This window comes from Salarias fasciatus, chromosome 18 (genome assembly GCF_902148845.1).
Source record: "Salarias fasciatus chromosome 18, fSalaFa1.1, whole genome shotgun sequence".
Classification (NCBI taxonomy): domain Eukaryota; kingdom Metazoa; phylum Chordata; class Actinopteri; order Blenniiformes; family Blenniidae; genus Salarias; species Salarias fasciatus.
This window is the reverse complement of record NC_043762.1, coordinates 15,108,407-15,134,249: the sequence shown is the minus strand read 5'-3', so window position 1 is coordinate 15,134,249 and position 25,843 is coordinate 15,108,407. Positions and strand designations below refer to the sequence as shown.

General features: G+C 45.2%; 1 protein-coding gene across 1 annotated transcript in view; it reads right to left on the bottom strand.

Moving 5' to 3' along the window:
- The window catches only part of phlpp1 (PH domain and leucine rich repeat protein phosphatase 1), a 49,468-nt gene extending 25,997 nt beyond the window's left edge, over nucleotides 1-23,471 (bottom strand). Inside the window, exon 1 of the mRNA XM_030114192.1 lies at nucleotides 21,514-23,471. Coding sequence (XP_029970052.1) covers nucleotides 21,514-23,146 — 1,633 coding nt within the window. The 5' untranslated portion in view covers nucleotides 23,147-23,471. The remainder of the gene's footprint in view (nucleotides 1-21,513) is intronic.
- Between the last annotated feature and the right edge of the window lie 2,372 nt (nucleotides 23,472-25,843).

The window sequence follows — 25,843 nt, the reverse complement described above, 5'->3', positions numbered from 1 at the left end:
GCTGGCGAGTCCCGCTGCGAGGTGGCGAAGGCCATCGCGGGTGGCGGGCCGCGATTCGCCGCTCTCACCTGATCGCTCCACATTTTCCCTTTGCCTTCCGCCTCACCGATCCCCCACCCTTTCACAGAGACGTCGGGGTGCGAGTGCGAAGCGGTGAAAAAAACACGATACGCAAAAAGGGGGATTTTTAGTCTCAAGGATGTTTAAGCTTCACAGTTTCACAGCTTCAGCAGTGAGTGATCCCTAATTAGTATCTCTTTAATCCTACAACCTCCCTTGAGAAGTTCCCAGATGTTTTCACACACTTGGGTCTGTACAGACAGAAGTGGGGCTGTTTTGTTTTTTTTGTTTTTTTTTTTACCATCAAGGACTGAAGAGGTTTTGATGTGTGAAATGTGTCAAGCTGTCCTTTGTGTAAAAGTGATAAGAAGAGGAGCTTCACATTTGCATGGGAAATAAGTGAGATGTTCTCTTCAATTGCCTCCTAATACCTGCATGTTCGTACTTTATGTCAAGCTCTCTGCATTAATAGCTGACAAACACCTGGTTTTAGTTGGAATATTTTGACTGAGAGGAGGGTTAATTTAAACAAAAATGTGCAGCAGTCAAAATATCAAACAAGGACAAATTAGACAGTATTCCGTTCTGCATGGGCTGCTACGAAAAGCTCGCCGAGAGGCGCGGTGATACGGTTGTTCATGCACTTCGATGGGATTTCTGTAGATGCGCAGCCTTCTTCATCACAATAATAACTCATGCCTGTTAGGTTAATTGATGCCTCCACTTGTCTCCGCTTTGTCATGGCCTCTCTATGGGGCATAATGCTTTCTGCACGTCGCCGGTTTGGGTCGGCTCCAGCTCTTTTGTGATCCTGAATTGCATAACGTGGCTATAGAAGACGCACGGGTGAATGCATAGGCTGATTTAGGCTGAAACATTTTCACTGCGAGGAACGCCAACGCCAAAAACAAGTGCAGCAGTCAAGTCAAACTAGGCACTGTTAGTGATGAGATCTCTTGTCTTTTAACAGTTTTTTTTCCTTTCTTTCTTTTTCAACGTACTCCAGCTTGTGTGTTATTAAAGACAAATGAATGGAAAGACTGGTCTGCACAGTAGAGTAGCCATTAGCGTTCTTCACTTGTTCAGGACAACTTAGACTTTTTTTTTTTTCATCCCGAGGCTGGTTTAGGTTTAGTTCAGTTCAGGCACATAATTCACCACACTAAGCTTCTCTCCTCTTTTAAGGTCACCGCAACAGTGTTTCTCGATCCTGTAATCTGTGCTCTCTCTCTCTCTCTTCTCTCTGTACTTTTCTGACCTATGGTTCCAGTTCTCATCAGTCTGATGAGTCAGATGATTCAGTGAAGCAGCATTTATATTTATAGATGAGTCTACAGGGGTTTTACCCAAGCAGATAAAGAGATGAAAAGCTAAATAATTATAAAATGACATCAACAAATGTGAAAATAATGACCACTCTTGGAAGCAAAAAGCTACTAATGTATTTGTTTTGTTGTTTTTTAAAGTTGAGTTTTGCTGCTTTCATTCAGATGATTAAGTACAGGGGAATGAAATGATGATAAACAACAGTGATCTCTGCCTGTGAGGACAGCACCACACGCAGCTGATTAGCTTGATGAGCATTTATTCAATCATCTGTGCTGCAGCTTGCTTTCATTATCCCTAATTAATAAAACCAAACATGATTGGATTGTTATGCATTCGAGTCGAGCCAAATTTGCCAGTGATTCTCAAAACAGGGGGAAAGCCGTGGTATAGAATCTTAATTATCTGGAGTATGCTAAAATACTGTGGACCAATATTTCAGCATGAAGTGACGAGCAGCCCATGTGCATGCACTTGCGTTTTTGTTCTCAAGAGAGTGCTGAGGAGTACTTGAATCCCTCTAGGAAGAGCTGAGCGACACTCGGCTTTGTGTGCCTGTCTCCTGTCAGACACTGAACATCCTTCAGCTTAAACAGCACAGTCGAAGTGATACCCGCCATCTATTCCGCCTACATGCATTAAAACGCGGGGCCAAAGAGGCGAGGAACTCCGGGAAAATATGTTGCTGTTGCTCTGTCAGCGATGAGAGGCCGCCTTGCTCTCAAAGGAAAGCAGAAGTGGATAAATAGTTTGATGGGCGATCCTAAAAATCTGATAGCTCTTGGTTTATTTTTTTCCTTCTTCAGCATGTCGCCGGGAAGGACGCGGTCAGGAGGCAGAAACATGCACACACACGCAGACACCACACAAAACATCCTCTTTCAGTCCAGTGAAACACATCCTGAATCCAAATGAGGTCACAGCCTGCAATATCTTCCCCATCAAACCATTATTACCCTTTGGCCCTGGGGAGAAGGAACTAAACAGCCCTACGCTATTAAAGGACAAGGTGCCGCTCGTTATCAGGTCACTGCATTACCGCTCCACACCTGTAGGGGCAGTGTTGGATTTGCATGTCAGCAACAAGGAAAACTTGAGGCGAAAGTGTTTTTTTTTAACTGTTTATCTAAACTGAATGCAAAATTGTAGACGTCCAACCCACTTAAATATCTTCTGATATCAGGTCGTCTGAACCCGATGCAAATCCACACTGAAGTGCAGAGCGAGATGCAAACGCCGTGTAAGTATGCAGCCGTAAATCACACGGCTGACGGCCTGAACAAGGAACTGCAACAGCTTCAGAAGTGGTTCGTAAATCATGTTCCGCAGCTATGAATTTTTAAACAAAAGACTTATGTACCATTAAGTAAAAGATATAGCCGCATTTTCAATGAGCACCGCCATCCTTCATACGGTGGGAACGTTACTCAAGCCGAATCCCCCCGAACGTAGATTCTGATTCAGCGGTCAGCAAGGAGAACTGGATCGCAGGTGCCGGCATGAATGTGTGGAAAAAAAAGGGAAGATTCTCCCCAGTGATTCCCAGCCGGTGAACGGGCTGGATACTGACGTACATGGATGCGTGCTCCCCCTCTAACCCACCCCCCCCCCCTCTCTTCCCGGCTCCACTCCTGCCGCTGTTACGTAACGAGTGTGTGTTATGAAACCTTACATTGGAAAACACGGGCCCGCTGATCAGCCAGCTCAGTGCTCACACACACACACACACACACACACACAGAGAAACACAGCAGCTCTCGGGATTGTTTTTTCTTTCTTTCTGTGTGAGTGAATGTAAACGACACATACACTCTGTGTGCACGCGTGCATGCTACAAATTAATTAAATGCATGAGTGTAAATCTGAACATGACTGCAAGGCAGAGAGAGTGCAGTGCCCCCAAATGAATTATTTAGTATGTTTGTGGATGAGAATATAATAAATAAATAATAATCCACGCAAAAAAAAAAAAAAGCGATGAGGGTTCAGAGTGGCGTGTAGCAGCGAACACACGAGCTGCACTGGAAAGAGTCAAGCAAACCAAAGTAAGACCGTGTACCTGGTGAGGAAAATAAGGATGAAGATGAGCAGAAAAGATGAAATTGCATGGATAGATAAATACACAGAGTGGAGGAAGAGCCTGCAGGCATGTGCTGTCACATCAGGCCGAGTGTGAAGAGGATACGTCTGCGAGCTGATCTCGGGCTGCTGGGAACGTGAGGGTGGCACGGAGAGGACAAAACACAGCATCGCCGCAGAGATGGCTCAACACGGAATGTGGGCCTCTACGCATTAATATTGAAGAGTTCATTATTCTTTTTTACAATGACTCTAAAAGCTCATGTAGCCTGTGACATTAATGTGAGTCACATTATTAAATATGTCATTGTAACAGTCACTTTTACATATTTTCAAAGTCTTTTAATGTCTTGACGTTTTGTTTGCATTTAACCTAAACGCGTACGCCTTCACGAATCAGCCTGTAAATCTGCTGTTGCAACGAATGTTACATAAAGCTTAGTATCACCAGTCGGATTAGTCTGGCATCCAGAGCAAACAGTGGAGTCTGACACCTGGGGATCATTTAAATATCATAATCCTTAAAGTTTTTCTCTGCCAAACAGAGGGATGTTTTTGTTATGTATTCATTTCATATAGCTAATCACATATTAGCAGTTATTGTGTTACTGCGGTCTACATGCATCACAAACACAACTAGGAGGTTTTATTGTGTCGTGTTGAGAAAGTGAGATATTTTGCTTTGATGATTGAAATTTTAATTTCAGGAAGGTGTCGGTGAAGTTCCATTCATATAAAAGATTAATGAAGAGTAATGGATCAGATAAATCCGAATTTTAAGTCCAAAGTCAGACCTGGAGACTCGTTTGCAACAAGAAACAAGAACTTTTTATTTCTTTTTACTAATTGATCAGGACTATAAAAAAGTGCAGACCTCGGTGTAAACTGGAGCACCTCGAGGAGCTTCGGCTTCCACTGCCAGCTGTGGTTTCTCATCATTACGACTCTGCACTCAGCTCCACATTAAAGCTGTATCGTTTCCCGCTCACGTGAGGCCCGAGCGGCGGGGGCGTGAGCTCAGCCGCCATTTATTCCACCTAATTAACATAATGACACAGGTGAAGCTGGAGAGATAAAAAGTCTGCCAATAAGATGATTAATGCCGTAAAAAGTAGAAATTATCCTTTAAGGAGAAGGCAGATGGCCCGTCCTGTCAGGCCACAGTTCTTCAGCTGAAGACAAGAGGCCGTTCGCTTTCAGATGAGATGGCTGTAAAGGATAGTGGAGCGAGCTTACACCAGCGTGCAGCTAATTTAATGCTCATTGGTTTTTTTCTTTTTCTGTTTGAAGTTATCAGCTGAGGAAAAAAAAAAAGAAAAAGACTTTGATGCTTCAGTCACTCTCTGAGAGAGTCTAATATCTTGTCAGAAGAAAGGTCAGATGTATTCTCCATCAAAACCCTCCCAGCTTTTACGTAACTCTGCTCCGTGTAGAGTTAAAATGCATGAGAGACTTGCTCACCGGCGTGGAAGACGGCGGCCGCTCCGTGTTGGGAAATAATGAATTACGAGCAGGTCATTGAACGCGTGAGAAACGAACGGGAGGCTGCGCTTTCGCACACAAAATAAAGCAAGCCCGCACACGTGTGAACCCGGTTACTGTTGTGTGATAGTGAACTGGCAGCCGCGCCGCGCTGCTGTCCAGTTATGTAACGCGTCTCTGTTTCAGTCACACACGTCGCAGGTTAAGACTGGAAAGGTTTTAACTGCACATCTTAATGATTCACAGGGCAGAGAAGGTCTCAGCACAACTTACATTCTTCGTTTTCCTGACTTATCTCCCCCCATTAACCAATCCCCAGAGCACAGAACGTCAGGCTTCGGTATCTCCAGCTGTCAACCACACTCCTCTCTCCTCTCCTCACTTTACTCTGCTCAAATGTAAAGTGTGAGTGGTTTTATCTGTCAGTTGTGGCTTGGAATTACCATTTCACCCAAAGTCACTCAAACCCTGACACCTCTCTCTCTGTCTGCACGTCTCTTCTGAAGTATGTCAATAACCACTGAAAAAAGGGGAATTACTTCAAACAGTCTTTATAGTTTCTTGCATTTTTGCAGCTGAACTGATTTGTTCTTATTATTCAAAGGGGGTTTGTGAGGATAAAGCCTGACATTTCAAACAGATAAAGCGCATTGATTCTAATTCATAGAAAGTCAGAAAATCACCTTCTGTTTCTAAATAAGATCAAGTTTACAAACGCATTTCAAAAACAAACATGTAGTCAGAATATTGCTACCATATGAATACTTTATGTGTGGAATTCATGTTGGGATTTACCATTTTTACACTAACTCAACTGACTTTCAATCGGACTGAAAAGAAAACACTGATGTAAACTGGGCCAGTATCTGATCTGAAGTGACTTATTGAAGTTAAGACTCACTCAGAAACATCTTTCCTTTGCTTTAATTTCGTTGCAGAGGGACTCCGATCTCAAGGTGACACTTAAATAAAACAGTGTTTGGATCGTTTGTCAGCTGCAATAAGCATCATATTCTACGATGTGATCTGTTCACTGCAGGGGACTGACGTTAAAACCCCTCAATGAGATGATCCCAAAAAAAGAAAAGCCTTGAAGGAAAAGTAGAGAATTTGATTAAATGCAGAAAGAGAGACAGACTTGCTGGTTTAACCGTATGCTTGATATGTTGAGAGAAGACAGGAAACAAAAAAAATAGTGTTTCACTCGAGAGAAGAAACACAATTTACATTTTTGATGTATATATCAAGGACTGAATAAAATGTATATGCTGTGTAATCTTCATTGACTGAAGGTTAAATATGTTGAGATAGCGAGAAGGGGACATAGCAGCTTTTATTAGCCTTGGAAGAGACAAATTTGTGTTGAAGTAACCTTATAAAAGAAAAACAGGCTATAACTAGAAAAAGAGCTTTCCCAGTTTAATGATTTAAATTGCAGTTCAGAGCAGAGACGGAGTGTTTTCAGTGATTTCTATTGTGTTTCAGGTGGAACCCAGAGAGCCTCTGACCTCCTCAGAGGACTGAAGGAGCAAATGGGAAAACTTCCCAGGAGCAGATGTTATAAAAGACTCACCTCAGTGCATTATTCCGCCCTGCCTCGGCCTCAGCCTCGTCCCCACGCCCCCCCCCGGCCCCGCCCACAGCCCCCCCCACACGCCGGCGGTTCCTCCAGCGTATCCTCAGCACAGCCTGCGCCATCGTGCTCAAGGATACGCTGCTGACAGCTACGGGTCACTGAAGCCCAGGCACAGGGTGGCACACACTCATGAATGATGCAGAACTCGCCTTCAGTCTTACAGCTCTCGCGCTAACACATGAGAACACATAATCAGGCTTCTGCACACACACACACACACACACACACAGGCAATGCGTGCACACACAGACTGGCTGCAGTGTGTAGCGAAGATGCAATTAAAGCAAATCCCCAACGCCGCCAAACAGCCTCCGACAGCCCTGTGATAGAGTTTCTGCCTGGAGGATTATTTTTAAACGAGGTACAAACAGAGGCGCACATCCACACGAGCTCCATTACACGTATGTCGACAACAATGTTGAGTGCGATCACAGAATATCTGAAGCACACTTGATATGGGCGTGCATCACACCTATTCTACACAAACACACAGTTTACACAACGATATTGCTCATCATTTTAATTATTCATTGATTCATGGTTAAAAGAAGTTTGGAAACCTGCAAGAAATAGTTTAAAACAAAGTCACAAGTTAATAACTCAGATTTACTGGATTTAACATTTCCCATCATGCAACTCTTGCAGTCTATGTCTGTGTGTTTTGAATGAACATGCGAAAAACTTTCATCCTCCATTCACATTTTTTTATAATCTGTTTGCAGAAATATACATACAGTAGGTTTGAATGTGATACGCTAAATTTGCTGTAACAAATGGTAGAGTTTCAGAAGTAGAAATGGGGTTTTTACAAAGATTTTGCATCATCTTCTTATGTTTCCTGGTGTACTGTATATGCAGTGGTAGATTTAGCCAGCAGGTCCACATTGAGCGAGCTTTGAGGTCTCAGGCAAAAGACAGCAACTGTTCAGATATCATCATGGAGCTTTATGTTTGTCGTACAGCCAGAGCGGTTGGCGCTGATTAGGTATGAATTTATACACTTCCCACAGTTTATGTGAAGTTTGGTGGAGCACCACTTTAAGAAAAGGAATTGCCTTCTCTAAATTGAGAGGATTGAGTATTACTCCATTTTTCCTTTTAACTGTTCATTTGGGTTTTTCTTTTTTAGGATATACAAACAAGTAATAATTAATCTGTGTTGAATATTTTTTCTTTTTTCAATTACTTGCTTCTTCCCCAAAAAAATAAAATAATCACAGTTCCTTGCAAGTCAGAAAAATGACGGCGACGATTCTCCTGCAGAGCCTATTTTTAAGTTTCATCCAAATCATGTAAGAGGTTTTTTTCAGACACGCACATTATCTTTTCGCTCAGGACACTGGCTGCTCATCAGCACCATCGCTGTGTCACTTCAGCCTCCGCATTCTGTCACTCAGCGGTTGCTAATGGCCTGCATGCAGCAGCAGCCTGTCTCTGCAGCGCTCCATACCGGGCCGTGATAAGGTGCAGCACCTCGCACTGGATGGGGGGGGCTTAAAGGGAGCAGGGAGGCGAGGGGGAGCGAGGCATTGTCGTCTTAAGCACAGTACAATAACACCCTTCCAGACACAGAGGTTTAGGTTTACCCACACTGCATTGCCAACCCCCCCAACCCCCCTGGGGAAGGGCATCAAGGGAGGGTGAAACGTGAGAGCCGGGGATGAAGGGGAAGCAGCGATCAGGAGCCGGCTGACAACACCTCCCTCTGATACCGGGGTTAAAGAGGCGAGGTGGGTATGCTAATTGGTTCGCCGGTGACGGCTTGATGTGGCGTAAAAAGGTTAGAGCTGATGGCGGAGGAAGGTCCGTGCACGCGCAGTCCTCGGCGTGTGTGTTTACTTCAGTGATTAATTAGCTCGCAGCGGACTCCCACCTGTTTGTCACCCCGGGCTTCCCTCTTCGTTTGTACCGCCGCATTAACGATGCAGGCCGAGCGCAGACGTTTCACAAACACAGCTCGCCACTTTCACCTCCTCAAGCTTGAATTTCTTTTTCTCCCCCCGCCCCCCCTTTTTTTCCCCCTTTTTTTTTCCCCCATCATGTTCTCTGCTCTTTTCTTTTGCAGAAATGACAGTCGGGATCCAGACTGTCTGTCAAACAAGCTATCACCTTCTAGTAAACCGGACAGGATGACATTATGGAGCAGAAATCATTTAAGTGCAAATACGGGTGCCTGAAAAGGATTTTCACAGCTCTGATATAATAATACTCCGTCTGCCGATAAGGTGAAGACAGATAAATGAAGCTGTTTCTGACTGACAGATGCATGTCGCTCATGAAAACGTGCCGTTTGTTTGACCCCGTTGACTCCGATATTAGGAGCTGCTTCAGAGAGTCGCCTTGATAATATCCTCGCATCCAGACCTGCACACTTACTAAACTGTCAATTTCACCTTAAGCTACGTTTCAGCGGCACTTGTCAAAGTTTACTTGATTAGAAAGAGAAAAAAAAAAACAAAAAAACTGGGACCTGAATTAACCTCTGTGTTTCACCAATACCCTCCAGTAACACTCATCTCCTTCCACATCACCGTGCCACTGATTTTACTGTTGAGGTCAGTCTCGAAAAAAATGAAAGCTTTAATGGAGACAACAGCCCCACTATCCCGCCCGAGGGCCAGCACCAACGCCTATTAGGAGGAGGAAAACTGTAAAGGTCACCAAAGAGCAAAACTGCAAAAAGATAATCAGGTGGACTGCATGAGTCACAGTCTCTGTGACATTTGGTGAATTATTTTTTTCTCTTTTTTTTCTGTGCATAGCACAAATAATCGTCCTAATTTATGGAGAAATGTGCATTATGCAGCTGGAAGGATCATGCTCTTAATTTGTAAAACCATGGGGAATGTAGGCAGCAAACACAGAAGAGAACCACATTATGTTAAAAAGCCAAACTTTAACCACTTAGTAAAAATCATTATCACAGGAGCATTAGCATTGATCCTTAGAGACAGAAATGGCACTTCTCGTCTTGTGTTGCACTGCAAACAGCTCATTTAACCAAATTCTGCCTTCTTCTCATCGTGGGGACTAAAATCCTCTCCTCCGGAGGAAAACCAGTCACTTTTAGGAGGCACGTTTCAAGGTTACACGGAGACTGGAGTTGGGTCAGGTTCCTCTCTGCGTGTGTGTGTGTGGGTGTGTGTGTGTGTATAATAATGTTGTGATAACTCAAAGACTGAGGGTTTGATAAGCATCAGGGTCACGTGACTGAAGAGAAGATCAAAAATGTGACCAGTGAGCGTCAGTCAAACCAAACTTCCTTTGAGCTGGTATTAGTTTCACATGCGTGCAAGAAAACAGCTTGATCGCAATCACATAAAATCTCCCACAATGCACTTTCACTGTTTGCTTTATTACCATGCTAACACAGCCCACCGTGTAAACAAATTTTTTTTGTGTTTTCTTTTTTTTTTCTAAAAGACCGTGCAGCAATGATTGCGGCGAGCAGTCAGGATTTCATGCGTCGTGTGCACAGAGCATGTGCTACCTGTCAGAGAAGAGAAGGATTTCTGAGCGGGGGAAAAGCAGCTTTCAGTAGGCGGCAGTAACATTTTCATAGATACAGCACTAGAATAGCTCTGGAGTGAGCCAGAGACTGGGTGAATGCAAGAGCAGCGTACTGTACTGTGTGGAGTCAGAGGAAAAAATGTGTGTGTGGGGATGAATATGATGCTGTGCTGAACTTGAAGCTGCAGCCCGCTCCAGGCTCCTGTCTGAACATGTTTTGCTCACAAACAACAATCCGAAAGTGAAGCATTAGTGCTGTTTTACATCAGAAAAAAACTCTAACCCGACTTGTTTTGACCGCACAAAAACAGAAAGAGAAACGTGAAGGCAGGTCGACCTTATCGCAACACAAAACATCTCATGCGCGCGTTTGGTTTCAGTCTGCCCGCAAATCTGGGATCTCACCATGAGGATGCATTATGCATCACGTCCTCAGACCAACGCAGTGTGGCGACAATGACAGAACTTTTTAATTCCTTGATTGATTAGCCTCTAATCCACAATGAAAGACAAACCACTCTCAGTTCTGAGCGATCCCGGAGGGAAGCCCACGGACTCACAGAAAAGCGCAGTTATTGTCTGTACTTAACCTCCAACGCCGTTCATTATCGGAGGCCAGAAATGAGTCTCGGAGCTAAGCGGCGACCCGCTGGGATGCTGTGGCAATACCACTTGTTCCAGGATGCTCCATATTAAAGACGACCATGTAGCTGCTTTCTTTTGATTGGAAAAAGAAGAGCAAAAACTTGATTGCTGCAACAATGCTTATTGGGAAAATAACTTATTTTAAAAAGTCTGCTCATTTCCCTTTTATATAGACAGTCACAACAGTAAGAACCATGCATGTGCGGGATGAGCAGCAAAGCCGAAGATGTGAACAAATAGCTGATTAAAGCAGTTTAGCTCTGGCACATTTCTCAGCTGCTCATCCCACGAAGGCACGTTACACACAAATAGTGCGTCGCTAAAAAGAGAAACACTATTTTCTGACATGAAAGCATTTTTTACAGCGGAGGAAGAATCTAACAAACACGGGATTTCTTAATTTTGTGCTCAGTTCACGAGGGGAAAAAAAAAAAAAAAAACAATTTTAAACATTCACAGTGTTTCCAATGAAGCAAAAGCGCTATTTCTGCATAAACCATGTAAATATCTGAACGTCTCCAAACATGACTCGGGGCAATTAAGAAGGAAGTTGTCCACAAAGACAGCGGCTACAGAGACAGTTGTTCTTTAATCCATCCCACAGAAGGACAGGCCACAAAGTAATCAAACCCCCCGATCTGTGGTGAGGACTACAATCAGTCCAGTTCAGAGCAGAGCGAAAGGAGAGAAAGAGGCAAGAGGAAGGCTTTCACACCAGGAGAGCCCGGAGGAGGGGGGCTGAGAGGGAGAATTAAAGGGCTGTGCTCTCCTGATGATGCACAGGAGGGACAGAGAGACTGAATGAATGAATGAGATTGTGATGTTGTTGCACATTCCCCCGGCCCCCACGTGCTCGCTTTCCTCTCCCGCTTTCTTCTCCTCCTCTCTCCTCCCTCTCTCCTTTCCCCTCTTCTTTTGTTTTGTTTAAAATTTAACAAGGTCTGGAACAGTGGAGGGCTGAAGCGGGCATCCGGGGTGTTTTGGCTCGGATTCATGTCACATGCAGGGGCCATGTGAACGCAGTGGCACTGACGGGGGGGTTGAGGGGGGCTGCACAGAGAGCGGGGGGGCAGAGAGAGCGAGAGAGGGATACTGAGAGAACTAAAGAGGGGGAGACTTGGACCACAGCGACAAGTGGAATAGTGAGAGGACGAATAAGCAAGCAGACACAAGCGAGTCAGCGTGGAAGGGAAAGTGACAGGTAAAGCAGCAGGTGACAGCGCCGCGGTTTTTTTTTTTGTTTTTTTTTTTTTCCCTTTTCCCAGGACCTGGGTAATTATCAAACTGTACGGCGAAACAGCGAGAGGCGGGCAAATTGCGGCGTTAATGATTTCAGACCAGCTGCACGTGGAGCGCCGTCTCCTCGCTGTCTCTCTGGACCGGCGCTGTTCTTTCTGCCTGACGCGTCTCAGACACACCGCCGCGATGCAAACTGACCCCACACTTTATTGGACGCATCGGCTCTAACGCACTCCAATATAAGACTGTCACTATAAATCTTATTTTCAACACTTTGACGGTGGCCTGTTTTCCAGCATACACTTCCTGTTACATCTGGGGGCAAAACTTATCAGGACATCATTGATTATACTGAAAATAATGACTTGTCATATTATAAGACACTGTGAGCACAATAATGAGGAGGATAAGTATCTATTTAAGTTACTTTCTCAGTTATTATTTCTGCTTTTTCAATATGCAAACTTTTGCTGAAAATCAAGAAGAAGAAGATAAAGCTCTTGATAAGTACTGCAGTGCTTGCATTTTGCACATTGTGCCACTTTAATAATTATCTTTTTTTACTCCTTCTATCTGTTTGATGCATGATAGGTGGCATTCAGGATGGTTTAGGGACGTATTTGTTCAATATGTACTGTGCATGAAAAGAACATCAACAAACAATCTGAGAATACCGTGCTCTCGATATACCTCGGCAATCACAGGACACTACTTCAGAACGCGTGCCTTTGTTCATCTCAGATGTTTTCACTGTCATTTAATCAAACACTCACCCTGCCAATGAGGAAGTGTCTCTGCTCTACTTCAGCTTTTTCTTTTTTTTTTTTTTTTTTTTTTTTAAGAGGAATGAACTTTAAACGAGGTCAGTTCATATCAGCACCTCTGCCCCTTTTTTCTCTATTAGAGCAGAGTCCATAGAAACAAGCTCAGCTCCACCCAAACACACCTTATCTGTCCGTGTCCAGATGACACAAACAAAGTCCGCTTATTCTAAATTCCATTCACAGAGCTGTGTGCAAGAACACTCCATCTTTGTGCTCCTTTGTCTCTGCAGAGACACGAGTTCAATACGAAGCCGTGCCAAACCTGAACTGATCTTGTCCCTTTGCTATTACTCGGTGAGCGTTGAAGAAAATGAAAAGCTATGCAAGTGGAATTTCAAACACAAAGCAGAATACCCTCTCTGGAGGTTTAGGCTTTGTAAAACAAATCACTGTAAGCACCACTGTACTGGTGGTATTTAAAAAAAAACCAAACAAACAAAACCTCCCGTCCAGGAATTGACACGGCTGTGTCCTGTACACTGGTGGGCATGAGGCCGCGTGTTCCCTAATCGGAATTTTTGGGCCTCTTTAATGCTGAGAGTTGCAGATGTTGTCTGGTATTAGGCCGCGCTGCTGCTGATCAAAGCTGCAGAGAGCGAGCCCCTGCTGGTCCGCCTCTAATCCCCCCTCGTGCATGCGGTCAAAGAAGGGGCTGGAGCCGGGCTCGGGGACGGTCGGCCCGCTCCTTGACCCCGCCGAAAGGGGAGCCCTCTCCACCCCGGCCCTGCAAGGTTTTTCGGGGGAGCGTTTGGCAAGGGCGGCTCGACAGCCAGCTGAGACGCCAGACGTCCCCCCGCCCCCTCCCCCCCCCACAGGGGAGGAGAAACTGCCGCCCTTCCCAACAACCTTTCCCAATTCCCCATCGAGGATGTGTGAGCTGGCAGGCAGCGGCGGCAAATCAGCATGACACTGCTCAGCCAAGATTCAGCTGCTTACCACAACAAAATTAAAATGTCAAATGCATGACCCAACATTTTCCCCCCCCCCAATACTTCCACAGGAGAGCCAGACTAAGGTCACCCATGAGTCGTGTTTCACATGTTGGAACTTGACAACAGTTGCTTTAAAAAAAAAAAAAAAAAAAACAAGGTTCAAGTTCAGTTAAAACCTTAATAATGCACACATAGCTGTCTTATTACCCAGCAGCACGGCTAATGTGAGCGCTGATTAAAATAAACCTTCACTCACAGCCTGACATCTCTGATCAGGTAAACTGGTATTTAGTGAAACAGTCAGTAAGTTAGGGCCCACCAGAGAGAGACAGCAGCTCTGCAACCGCCCAAGTGTTTACATCAACGAGTTGTGAGTAACTAGCTGAAGAAAATTTCCACGATGTGGCTCCGCCTCGGGTGGCGCTGACGATGCAGCCAACAGCTTGAGAGCAAGAAAGAGCGGCAAACGCTCTACAACCGTCTTCGACACAATAAGAATCACAAAATCATCACGCCGCGTCACCAGGGCTTCATTACCAGAATTAGAGGCGTCACTGAAACACTTTTTCTATCATGTTTTCACCAACACTGATTACAAGCCAAAAGAAAGCTCATCCACTTACAGAAACAGACACGGCAAAGGATGCTTCTGAGCTGCACTCGACCGGCAAAAAAAAAAAAAAAAAAAAAAAAAAAATGACACAGGCTTGAACATTGTTAATATTTTTGAAGGCAGTTATGAGGGTCCCCAGTAGTTTTTGGAGTGGAAGGCAATAAGCTGGCTAAAGATAGAGATATGGGAAGATAAATGGAAACTGTCAGATGGTGTGAGGGAGGAGGAGATGCGAGAAAAGATAGCAGGAGGAGAGGGAGGAGGATCGATCATGAGAGAAATTGAGAGAGGGAGGAAGATTCGGTGTGAGAAGAGAGGAGGGGAGGGAGGGAGGATGTCAGCCAAGAAGGCAATCTATATTAGACAGAAAACAGTTCCCCTGGCTTTAGCTGCTACAAGCTGACACCACCATCCTGCCTCGGCAGACACATGTGGATCCGCGGAGATACAAACAGGCGGCTCGGTGCTCGGGCCTTACGGCCACATTTCATGCAGGATGGTTTCTGCATGTGTGCTTCACATGGGAAGACACATGAAATACATAAAACTGCTCTCCGGTGGCTTGCCTTTTTCCTCCAGGGCTCCCTGACGGTGAACATAAAGAAATAATAAAGCCTCAGTGCACACCGGCACATGCGTAGTGGATTTAAGCTCCGGAACGTGTGAAATCTGGTTACACAATTACATAATGACTCAGCAATGGGTCATTTAGAGGGACCATCCGCTGTCAGGCAGGGACGTGGATGTAAGAAAGGACGAGGCGAGATCTACCGGGTGCCGCGCCATACGTGGGGGGGCCGCCGCGGTTTCGAAGCGCTCGACAGGTTTAAGTGAAAGTGACACTTGAATATTACGAGCTGCAAATCCCAGGTGAGCAGTGTAGCCTGATTTGAATGGGAAAACGTATTCAAAGCAAGCCACGAGCAGGGATCCTCACAATGACTGTCACCGGGTAATCCGTGACCGTTCATAACAAAATAAAGCACGAAAATAAACCAAAACAATGACCGAAAAATCGTGCAGACTGTTCTCCTTCTGCCTTCGAAAGTGTTTTCATAGAAACGCAAGTGTGAGTGTGGGAGCAATCTGGCCGCGCCGACTGCACGGAGGGAGCGACCGACGTGGCACAGACTCCGCTTCTCCGCCGCCACAGAGCCTTGCTGGAGAAAGCCGGGAGCTTCATTAAGCCTTTAAACCCTGCAGAGTCCTTTAAGTCATCACGTCACTATAGCCACTGCCTCCTCAGGGAGGGCCGGAGCGAGCAGTGGAAAGACACAGCCCTCGACGGAGATTTCACAAAGCTTTTAGTGTAATTGAGCTATCGCTGTCTCCTTAAAATGTTAACATCTTGCATCGACATGGATTGAAGACAATCGTATTAGGAGAAATCAAACTGCCGTCCATTAATCACAATCCTATTGATTTTTTTTTGTTGTTGTTGCTTGTGATTTAATTTCATCCCTTCATATAATCAATCTGGAATAAAAATGTAATGACAGACACTGTAAACTACTTTTTTTTAAAAATTCTCAAAGGATTACAGTTCTTTAGGCATTTTCATTATTTAATGGAGATTTATTTCTACTGATTTATTAAAGACTTGATAAATTAGTAACATTTTTTAAGTTAATGCTGCCTCTCATTTAAAATATTTACATCTATTGCTATAGCATTTATGCATACGGCCATAATGTATAGCACATCTCAGCCCATCTGAGATTTCACATAGCGTCAAAAGCAAATGAGATATCACTGTCCTCTTCAAATGTTAACATCTAGAATAATAATCATCACATGAGACGAAATCTACCAATAAAGTGATTAAATTTCATTCCTTTAGATAAGCAACAGACAACAAAAGCCTTTTTTCTTCATTTTCCAACTTTAGTCCTCATGGATTTACTTTAGCTAATTAGATTACATGTAATAAATCAAACATTTACTATTCTGTCTCCTCATATTAATTAATTTGTTAAATAACGAACACATGCTTTGGTAAATCCATTCATTTTGCTCCTGAACTTTTCAATTCATGCACATATATAACAATGTCAAAGAAATAGTTTTGACACTTAATGTCCTGAAGGTGCTATAGAAATAATTCCAGAATGCATAAAGTTGTTAAAATAATTCAAAGTACTTATTATACATGCTTTGTATCAACATTAGAGGATGGTGGATAACCACTCTGAAAGTGAATACATAAAAATGATAGAAGATGGTTGAAGTACAGGATAGATGCAGGCCATAACCCAAACATTTAGGTTAGGAGTTCAATAACTGGACAATAAAAAGTCTGGAAATTACCTCAGTCACGATCTATGACTCACTGTGTGTGTGTGTGTGTGTGTGTGTGTGTGTGTGTGTACTGCATGTGACTATGAACATCATTCCAAATGTTGTGAACAGGTAAGACCTGGACTAGTAATTCCCCTATGGTAAGTTTTTTTTCTTCCACTGGCTAAACAGGAACACTCTGCTCAGGTTCCTGAAAAGATAATAATCTGCCCCTTTAACATGCTGCTGAGTTAAACCGGGCGATGACATGAATGTAGAGTCTGAGCAGAGACCCCAAAGCAATGAGGTAGTCATTTATTGTCAGATAGTTTTTTTTTTTTTTTTTTTTGTGAATAAGCGCTTCAGCAACAGTGGGGTAATAAGAACAAAATTACAAATTATTTTGGGAAGGATTGCCAATAAAACCTAACAATAAAACCATTCAATAAAAAAGGGCATTGCAAAATTGTATTTTGAAAAAAAAAAAAAAAAAAAAGATAATTCTCATTGTGATATCAACATTTAGTAAAATCATAAACTGTTATTTTACTATAAATGTACGAACTATTAACATTCACAAGCAGGAAGATGCAGCACTGACGCTTTGTAACTGGAGAGTCATTATCTTATTATCATTTCCGCATGAACCGTTCTTCCTGCCCGGTTCACCTTCCTGGCAGACTTTGAGAAACAACACGGGAGTTACCCGAAACTCGGGAGCAGCGAGTAAAACACGCTCTCGGCTTCGTCTCACCTGAACTGGACCTATAAACGTGCCGGGAAGCCGAAATGGATTAATACCTCCGCAGTTTGTAGGCCGGGAGCTGCTGGTGATCATTAACCACGCTCATAAAGCAAACCGAAACCCAACACCACTTTAGATTTACAAGAAACTGCTCTTCAAACATTTCAACTTTATTAGGTTGAGTAGAGCGCTCACAAAGAGTAGTGGGTATTCTGAAGTGCACGGGCGAGAGTGTTTGCAAAGCTGAGTAGGCTAATGAATCTAAATAATTTAGCGTGCGGCTTTGGATTGGTTAAGGACTCCAGGCCCTCGGCCTCCAGGGAAGCCCTGTGCCAGTGTGTGTTAGGGTTCAGCATGCCGTTTCCTTCACTTTCAACTCTATACAAACACTATTACCTCAGGGCAAAGGAGCACTGCCACCCAGCACAGGGGGGCTTCGGTACTTCTTGAGCTGAGGTGTCAATGCAGAAGCTCTGATACACTACAATGGGCCTGTGCACCGTACTTTCACCAGCTGTTGTCTATTTCACCGAACTCCTGTTTACAGTCCCAGCGATACAATAACAACCATAAATAAGAATTAGCTTTCTTTTATAGGAGCAGTCTCCAGCATGCTGGGAGTTTATCTAGGCTGTTTTTATTGTTGCCTCTTATCATTTCATAAATATGTTATTTTCCAAAGCGCTGACGCTCAGATAGCAGAACGTGTCCTTCTGACCGGCTCATGTGACGAGTGTCATCAATCTGTCATCAGACCGACACACAGTTCAGTTAATGAGTCAGAGACACACTCCAACAATAAAAACACACGCACACGTATACAGCAAGAGCTAGGTACTAATAAAGTAACTACATTTACCACTTTTGAAAGAACTAACCAGAAACCAATTTCTATTATTTGAGTATTATGATTAAGCGCAAATGTAGAAGAATTTCCTAAAAGCCACATGGCATGGGAATACATTTGAGAACTGTGAAATTTTGGACTTGTCCGCAACAGAATGTGCGTGTTTTTCATTCTATACTCTTTTTCTCTTGTACTTAAACTCTAATAAAGCTGGCTCGGCATTACAAGAGAGTCCTGTGCGGGCAGCTCTGAAAGGATCACTCATCAGGCTGCCAAAGAGGACAGCGGCCCTTTGATCCAGGCAGCCGTCTGTATGTGTGTGTGTGTGTGTGTGTGTGTGTGTGTGTGTGTGTGTGTCTGGGAGGCCAAAGTGAGTTCTCTCATCTGGCTAGTGCAGAGTGTGTGCACTCAAAGCACGACCTGACCCCTTCAAATTCAAACCGGTCACTGCATTGTCCAAAGCGGCCTGGCGAGACGCACCATGGCAACTCCTGAACTTAAAGGCTTCTTCCCATCATTGCCATGCTTGCCTGATCTTGAGGAGCGCCGAGCACCTCGTCGCTCTCCCGTATTAAAGAGACAGCACAGGATTATCAGCTGTTCAGATACTGTATATCTGGGCCACCATTAAAACTACATGGGGCTCCGACAAGTTGGGAGTCTCTACTGAAAAAGTTATGCATCAAACAAGTTCTCACTTTTTAAAGTGATATACACACACAAACACACACACACACACACACACACACACACACACACACACACACACACACACACACCTATGAGCAATTAAGTCAGGCGCTTGGAATTTGCATGTTCTTGCCAAATTTCCAGCAATGTCAGTACACCCACCCTAAGCCACTGGAGATTTTTCTTTTCTCCCCCCTAGTATGTACATCGATACTTGAGATGACGTAAGGTCAAGCACTTCTCCAGCACATGTAAACTGCTGATTTTTCAGAAAAGTGGATCTTATGTAACACAAGTCATTATATAGTTGCTGCTATAGCTCGACTGGTAACATTTTGCACAAGACAGGTTTTCCCTTAAAGAACAAATAAGCAATAAAACAGTCAAATATTGGACGTCCTGTATCAAAGGCCACTCTGCAGGCTCTGGCATGCAGATAAAAAGGCCTTTGGAGCCACGGAGGTCTGCAGTTGTGGCAGCTGTGCCTGATATGCAGCCGGCAAATCAGCTGAGGCTGATCCCATCTCCACTTTCTGGGCAGAACAACCACTCCAAGTCGGCGCGGCACATGTTATCAGCCCAGCGTCCCCTCCTACAGCCCGTCCCCCACCAACGCCCCCTCAGTCCACTTCCTCCTCGGCAGACATGCCTGACATTCTGGAGGAGCCAGCGTACATTCCTCACATGCCTCCATCGTGTCGGGAAGAGCAGGCCAGACATGTCACAAGGGAATCAGCACATCTCTCCCTCTTTACAGTGCTCACATCTGTATCTGCATCAAAGTGCTCTTCTGTGTCCTTTCATATGTGGCTGAAGAAGAATTAGCCCTCTTGTGTGGACTTCAGAGTGCTGAGCAGCGCTGTGGCGGTTGGGGGAGGCCGGAGGAAAGCTCAGGTGACCAGGGTTAAGCTGTCTCACATGGGAAGCAGAGGCGCTGCCGCCACGGGGGCATCAGGGCCGCCTTTGCCCACACTTCAGCTGCTGCTGCTAGTTCAGAAAAAAAAGCTGACTGCACGGGCTCACGTAGATCTCATGCATTTACTTTACCATAAACGCACATCTATCTCTGTGAGCCCTGACGGGCCTGCTTATACAAACGGCCAGATGATGCTATCTCGATGAAATCATTCCAGCAATACCTGAAGAAAACCAGTCTGTCAGGAGCACAAAAGGTCATGAAGCACATGTGACCATTTCAGCCTTCGACTGAGAGGCCTATTGTTGGAGGTCCTGTCCTGTGGACGAGCTGACTGGTGACTTTAACATGAGTGTTGATGAAAGCTCTGGTTTCAACTCTTAACTGTTACTCTTTCAGTAAACTCCAGTTTACTAGAGGAGAATCCTGAACTGACTCTTTCTTCCTGACAGCAAGAAAGATGTCCCAGTGAATGATTCAGTCATTAGACTGACAGCAATTAATGAGTAAATCACAGTAACATGGACACCTTTGTTTTCAAACAATCGATTTATCTTGTTTACACACTTCAGTATGGCTGAACAAGATATTCTAATTTGCATGTCTGGGTATGTGAAACACTGCTAAAAATGCTGCGCAATCTTCTGACATTTAAAGTCATTAAGACATTAATCAAGAAGATTTTTTAACAAAGAAGCTCAATCTGTGATGGAAATAACTGAGGACAAAGTCCCCCTACACCAAAAACTCAACAAATGGTTTTCGACTGCATTCAATAGACTCAGGTTTTCACTACCCGTGCACCCCTTCACCCTGCTTAATACTTCCCACAGCAGCAACGGCCATTGCAGCAGTGGTGGAGGCAGTGGCACGGCAAAGAAAAGGGCTTCCTGAGCTTTGGAGGAGCACGTTAACCCAGCTTGGCAGGCAGTTAGTTAGTGTGACAGTGGCTGTGCTGGATGCCAATAGGACAGGCAGTGTGTAGCATGTCAATGACCAGAATTCACTGAGTCCACAGAGAGGGTTTATGGTCCTCCCAGCCATACTGCTCCCACCCCTATTCTCCATCCAACCACAAAGGCATTCAGCCTTTTCATTAGGATGATAATGGGGCAAAAGCCGGAAAGGGCCCCATGTCGGAGCGCCATAAGTTGTGGCGATGGCTTTGGGGCAATGTCATGCGTATCCACTGAAGCAACGTGTGCTGCTCCGAGCCAAAAAACACAGTCAAGGGCAGAAGAATCACACAAACTGATCAGGTACTGTATATCAAGGGAAGTCCCTGACACAAGGCAGATCATGGAAACCCAAGGATTTTTGGACATTAGCCTGACTCTGGCCCTTTAACTGCACCGCACAGTTAACCTGGCTGTGGTTAACCTTCACTAAAAGCCAAGCCTAAGCTAACAGACCTTCAATAATTACCCCTTACATTGCTGCCCTTATCAGCAAAGGTGTTATGTTGCACTGAACACAAGTTGTGTTGCTTTTTAAAATATTCTGGTCACTAAAAAACACATACATGGTTATTATCTCAAGCAGAAATCCATGAATGCACCTGCTTCATTAATAATAGGTTGATAACCTGTTAGAACTACACACTCCTACAATAAAATATACAACTCTCAGAATGAGCAGAAACATGAAACTTAAAGACAATTTCAATATATCTGAACACGTGATTTCATTTACCTGCATAAAATCGCAACAAGGATCCAATTTCTGTGTTAAGCCCTTCTTCTTGAACTCTCCATGGGTCCTTAAATCCAAGCTTAAAGAGAAAGTCATTCTGGATCTGCAGAGGCCTCTCATCTGGGCTAAGCCTCCTGACAGCTTCACCGTGCAGCTGAACATACAGTGTGGGGCTGGAGTCACAGGAATCGCCATTGTGGTGCGCCGTCTGCTCTGATTTTAAAGCACCTTGGCCACAGTCCGGGTCTTGGATGTCAGGGGTATTACCTGTGGAACAGGCTCTTGACAATGAGCCGGCGCTACTGCTGGGTGGCAAGCTGCCCAGACTGTGTGATCCGTGCATGCTATCTGGCCCCACATTGTTTGCCATGTCGTTTAAATGTCCCATGTCACACTGCTTGAAGCCGGCAGTGACAGCAGCGATGCCATTGGAGTGGTGCGGGACTAGGGCCTCCATGCCGGCGCCTGACGCAGGACAGTCGAGCTCCAGCTCGTCCGAGGAGCTCCCGTACATGTCGTGGCCCTCTGTGGCACTGTCAAAGGAGGGACTGAGGATGGACGCCTCAGTTCCCAGGATCATGTCGTCGCTGAGGGAGTCCCTGTGCTCGCTGAGCCGGGCCCCGGAGCTCAGGTCATCGAACGCGCTGCTCTCCACATCTGATCCAGAATTTAATCCATAGCTGTCCACGCCGTTCCTGTGCTCCGAGTCGTCGTCGTTAGGGGTGTCGATGTTAGAATTAGAATTCAAGTCCGACAGCGAGCAGGTGATGTTGTCTTGCGACTCTGATTCCGGGGTGAAAAGTTTTCCATCAACGTCCTGTTGCTTTTGCCTGTCATCCGCATCCTCCATGAGCAGCAGTCTCAACCTGTCACTCGGATGGGTTCCTAATTCTGCGGATTCCAGGGGAGTCAGGTGGTTACACTTTATACTAGACTCTTCTTTCACCTTGCAGGGATTGTGACTATATTCATACTTCGCATTGCAGTTGCCATTTTGGTCCGTCTTGGAGCTGTCTTTACAAAAAATGCGCATAACGGAGCTGGACTTGCTGCAGAGTTTACTCAGTCTGAGCGCCACCTCGCCGGCTGTGGTGTCCATAGTGCAAAGGACCGGCCTGGGATATGAGGGCGTCAGTCTGTCGTGGACGTGCACGGAGCCCCGGTGGAGATCCGCTCGCACCCACTCCCGGTCCGCGGGCTGCAGCTGCATGTTCTGCCGGTGCTTGAGCAGGGTCTTCCTGTCCAGACTCCGGGTGTGCAGAGACGCAGAGGACAGGGCCGAGTTCATCTTGGCGCCGCAGGCGGCGGTGACAGCTGAGGTGGCCGCAGCTGCGGCGGAGAGGTTCCTCTTCAAGCGCCTCCGTCTCAACAGGAGGGAGCTGGAGTTGCTGGATGAGCTCCGGCCATTGGCGGCCGCCGCGGCTCGGTTTGACGCACCGGAGCCCGCCGTGGAGGCGGAATGAGAGAGGCTGCTCCCGTTCCTCGCCGCCTCTACGCGGGAGGGTGCCGAGCGTCCACCGCCATCATCCGCCGGAGTCCCCCGGGCGACAGACAGTCCGCTGGGCTTCTTCATTAACTTGGTCGCGCCTCCATCCGACGCGCCATCCTCAGCGGCAGCCTGCACACTTTCCATCCGTGCCAGCGAGAAGTCCCCCTCTCTGAATAAATAACGGTGCGCACTCGGTTCCACCTACAGCCTCTACATTTAAACGCCGGAATACGTGCCCGCCGTGGTAGATGTCCGCCGACTGGGCGGTGTGGCTGAGTTATTCCACTAGTAGTCATTCACTTCTCGCCTTCCTTTCCCTCCCGGAGTCTCCTCCGAAAAAAACATTGTACTGGCTCGAGTCGCTGGGAAGAGGCTGGGCGCGCGGGGACCGAGCAGGGCGGAGACGTGACCGTGCGTCCCATTTGGACTGAAACACGGCGCTGGAATATGAAATGAACGTCGGCCGACCTCCTACGCAAATACTGGCTGATATATATTCATGAGGAGCACACAAGATGGGGCCGCTAACAACAACGCAATGGATTGTGGGAGGTGTATTGTGCGCGGCCGAGGCCGCTTTAAGTAACCGTCGCGTGTGGGCACTACATTTCCCAGGAGGACTTTCTCCGGGTTCAGTCAAGCGAGGCGGCGAACAGATGAGAGGCGTAAACATAGCTGCTATAAAATGTTTGGTGCGGAGCCAGTTGATGCGCGTCCCCTGCTTAAAGGCGCGCCGACTTCCTCCGCCAGCTTTACAGTAACACTAAACAAAACTCATCAATAAGCCACGCACTGTCCGGAAGCCGAGGGTGTCAACTGTTGAATATGTGCGGGGAGGAGAAAAAAAAAAAAAAAAAAAAAAAAAAACTTCGCACGGTGTTCTGGCGTTGAAGCGCGCAACTCGTTGCGCACCGCAGCGTCCGCATCCCCGCATGGAGACGCGCGGCTAAAACACACTTCGCAGCGGTTCCAATTGTTTGAGACTAGTGGTGACGAGGCAAATAACTTCGACACCATCTCATCAGGACGCCATTTCACAAGACCATAGAGCGGCTCGGCGTACAGTAGTCCGCGCTCTCATTCGGTTGAGCTTTTCGCCATCTAGTGGCGCGCGCCGCGCAGCATCTCCCCAAAGCGACGGCATCAGGGTGACTAAAAACTTTTATTTATCCCCCAAGAAGAAATGAAGAAAACTGTAAAATATGAAATAGCCAGTGAAGTCGCAGCAAGTACAATAATGTAATATTATACAATAATAAATCAAGCGGTAGATCCACTATTACAACTCCCCGTGCGAATTAAAAATGATTGCAAATTGAACGAATATTGCGATGTGAAGGGTAAAACTGTGATAATAACAATGATAGTGATCATCATCATCATCATCATCATCATCATCATCATCATCATCATCATCATTATCATCAAACCACGGGTATTATTAAAGGAAAAGTAATTCCAAAAACTAATTCAAAAGAGGGACCAGCACGGTTGTGTGTTCAAATACTGGTTTGGACTTACTCCCTCTAGTTTGCAATGTCTCCCTGTGTGTGTGCGTGCGTGCGTGTGCGTGTGTGTGCTTCCTCCATGTACTCTGGTTTCCTCCCACAGTCCAAAAGCTTGCTCTCTCTCACTCTCTCAACCTCTTTAACCCATTGGAGGACATGAGGCCGAATGTGAGACTAATTGGTGACCCCAAGCCGCCCCTCATAGTGTGTGTGTGTGTGTGTGGTTTCTGTGTTTGGTCTGGGCCAGGGTCTTCTTGGGCTGGCTCCTGAACCCATTGACCCTGGAAAGGATTTAGAGGATGGATGGATTTTAAAAGACAATATACAGGGAGGAAAAGTTCAATTAAGACAGATGTTAGCATTAAAAACACTATGAGGGATACAACTTTATTTAAAGGTCAACCAGACAATAATAACACTAGTTAAATATCTGTACAAGTAATATTACTATTACAATCAAAGAAGTATTCTGAGGACTGTATTCAACTCTATAAATACACATCTGGTGATTTGCTCATTGCAGTTTGCCTGGAAGCCTCTCTGAAGTTGAACGGGTGGTATTAATCGTTCTTGTTTAACTATGATATAAGAATGCGAACAACATCCAGTCTGGTTGCAAATGATCAGCGTCTTTGGAGATAAACACTGTTTGACATGCCTCTTGTTTCACAGAGTCTTTGTAAAGTATACCCACAGGAGATCCGTTACCTCCTTTCTGACACACTTACACTGATCGCCAGGCAGGGGAAATGGTCCAAACCATTGTGAGGCAGATAAGAGGGGAGTGACTGCATTTATGGAAGAAACTCATCCATCCTTTTGTGGATATATTTAACGCAAGTGCTTTTAGTTTTCTTTTTTACATACTTCAAAATTATTCAGGATGTTCCATTTCCGCATTGGGGCTGTGTTATTGAGAATCCCCATTATCAGCAAGCTAGATGAGGAAAACATTTTGCAATTATTTCATGTTTAAATGCGTAGAAACTGATGAATTGAAGCTACAAAATGAAAAGGCCATGAAGTTCACTGGCATGCTGAAGATTTTTGGAAAGCTTACACTGTGTTCTAAGGGTTAGTCCATAAATGTGAAGGAACTACTAAACGATCAGAATCATCAAAAATGTAAATACATTGTGTGTGTGTGTGTGTGTGTGTGTGTATATATATATATATGTATGTATGTGTGTGTGTGTGTGTGTGTGCGTGTGTGTGTGTGTGTGTGTGTGTGTGTGTGTGTACAAGTAGCATTTGTTCCTGTAAAAAAGCAATGAAGATGGATAAAAACATTACATCAAATCAGCACTCGTTACTGCCGAAAGAAAAAACAAGT